Genomic DNA, 2,119 nt, shown 5'->3' on the forward strand with positions numbered 1-2,119 from the left:
TGGTTCCCCTCCTTTTTTTTTCCCGTATTTTTTTTCCTCCCCCCAGCCTTCACCAATAAAACCTGCTGTCTCTTACCTGGAGGAGCTGAGCGGGCGATGCCGAGCTGGTTTCCCAGTTTGAGAGCACCAGGATAAAATTTTCCTAAAAAATGCCTGTGACACCCAGCTGTGCCCATGGGGGTGCAGGGGATGCAGGACGGGGCTTCGTCCTTTCCCCAAACCATCACCCTGCCCAGTGCATCCCCTCCCTGCCAACCCCTCCCAACCCTTTTTATTTTATTTTTTCATTGGGTTTTTGCATCCTCGTGGGGTCGTGATGGAGTAACCACCTTGCTCAGGGTCAAATCCTGGATTTGACCCTGTTGGAAAGGGCTCCAGGTCCTCACCCCACCGCATGCTCTGGGTGCCCCCAGCCCCTCCGTAATTCCCTAACGAGCCCCATTCGTTAACGAGCAACCCCAGAAAGCCCGGGAGCTGCGGTGCCCGGCAGGGATTGCTCCGAGCCGTTCTTTGCAGGCCAAGGAGTCGTGGGAGATGGACACCAAGGAGAAGCTGGAGCAGGCGGCCATCGTCAAGGAGAAGGGCACGACGTACTTCAAGGTTCGTGAGCCTGGGGGTGGCTCACAGGAAACTGGGGGTGACGGGCGGCGTTGTCGGAGGACGCCCATAAAGGGCGGTGGGGAAGGTGAGCCCTGCCCTTCCTCCCTGAGATACCTCCTCCTCCTCTCCCGGCATTGCCGTGCCCACGGAGATGAGTGCTCCTGGCAGAGCGAGACATCGGATCCGACTCTTCGAGGGGCTTCACAGGTCCCTTTCCCAGGCTGGGGCGTCCTGACGCTCCTCTGCTTCACACCCAGGAGGAGGAGGAGGAGCTCAGGGGCTGCCCCCCAGCAGCTCCAACCCGCGTTGTAGCTCTTCACCGTCCTTCCTTCCTTTATCTCGTCCAATTCATAAACCTGTTTGCAGGATGCTCCGGGAGCAGACCCGAGCGCGCTTCCCCTAGCCTCTTCTTCTTTGCTCCATCCCAGGAAGGCAAATACCTCCAGGCGGTGATTCAGTACGGGAAGATCGTGTCCTGGCTGGAAATGGAGTACGGCCTGTCTGAAAAAGAGTCGAAAGCCTCCGACTCCTTCCTGCTGGCTGCCTTCCTCAACCTGGCCATGTGCTACCTGAAGCTGAGGGAGTACGCCAAAGCCGTCGAGTGCTGCGATAAGGTAGAGGTGCACAAGCCCGGCGGGGTTGGAGCATCCCACCCTCTTGCATGGATTTGGATTTCTTTTCCTATAAGAAGCGATTTCTGGGGTGGTGGCATCCCTTCCGCGCCTCGGGCTCTCCGCCGGTGCTGCGTGCTTTCAGTTCCCGAAAGAGCTGCAACGTTGTCCTTGTCAGGAAATGAATAATTCTTGTTTAAAAGGCTTACATTGAAGCGTCGTGCGTATGGGAAAAAGCTAATTGCATTAATCTAAATCATCTCTGAGATGCACGTGTGGCTTCTACTAAAGGAAAATAATGCCATTGCTAGACAAAAGCACCTTTAATCCCTCCGCCTCTGAGCTCCCTGTGCTCCTCTGAGCTCAGGTTTAGCATTTACACTTAATTTCTTGTCTGTGGGTTTGTCTCCCTCTGACTCTGCCGCTCTCAGGGCGATTTTGAGCAAGGAAGAATAACTGAACTGTATTAACAACGATGGAGACGAGGCAATTTTTGCCGAGCGAGACAAATGCTCTGGAGACTTGAAGCCACCTTGTCCTGATTTTGGGAGGTTTAATGAGGCTTCCACCGTAGCGGGGGGGGGATTTTTTGGGGGGATCCCCGAGTTGCTGACGAGGATGTGTGTGTTTCCAGGCGCTGGGGCTGGACCAGGACAACGAGAAGGGCTTGTACCGGAGGGGCGAAGCCAGGTTATTGATGAACGAGTTCGAGCTGGCGAAATGTGACTTTCAAAAAGTGCTGGAAGTGAACCCGCAGAACAAAGCGGCGAAATCCCAGATCTCCGTCTGCCAGAAGAAGACGAAGGAGCACAACGAGCGGGACCGCAGGATCTACGCCAACATGTTCGCAAAGTTTGCGGAGAGGGATGCGAAGGTGCGTGGTGTTGCCCGGGTTTGGCCGTTCAGCA

The 2,119-nt window shown here is 55.5% G+C and overlaps 1 protein-coding gene across 1 annotated transcript in view; it reads left to right on the plus strand.

Moving 5' to 3' along the window:
* Positions 1-516: 516 nt before the first annotated feature.
* Positions 517-2,119, plus strand: part of LOC104272636 (peptidyl-prolyl cis-trans isomerase FKBP5-like) — a gene marked incomplete at its 5' end in the record, with an annotated part of 2,783 nt that continues 1,180 nt past the window's right edge. Inside the window, 3 exons of the mRNA XM_009867689.1 lie at positions 517-600; positions 1,029-1,214; positions 1,846-2,089. Of these exons, the coding sequence (XP_009865991.1) occupies positions 517-600; positions 1,029-1,214; positions 1,846-2,089 (514 nt within the window). The remainder of the gene's footprint in view (positions 601-1,028; positions 1,215-1,845; positions 2,090-2,119) is intronic.

The sequence above is a fragment of the Apaloderma vittatum genome, unplaced genomic scaffold (assembly GCF_000703405.1).
Source record: "Apaloderma vittatum isolate BGI_N311 unplaced genomic scaffold, ASM70340v1 scaffold31430, whole genome shotgun sequence".
Classification (NCBI taxonomy): domain Eukaryota; kingdom Metazoa; phylum Chordata; class Aves; order Trogoniformes; family Trogonidae; genus Apaloderma; species Apaloderma vittatum.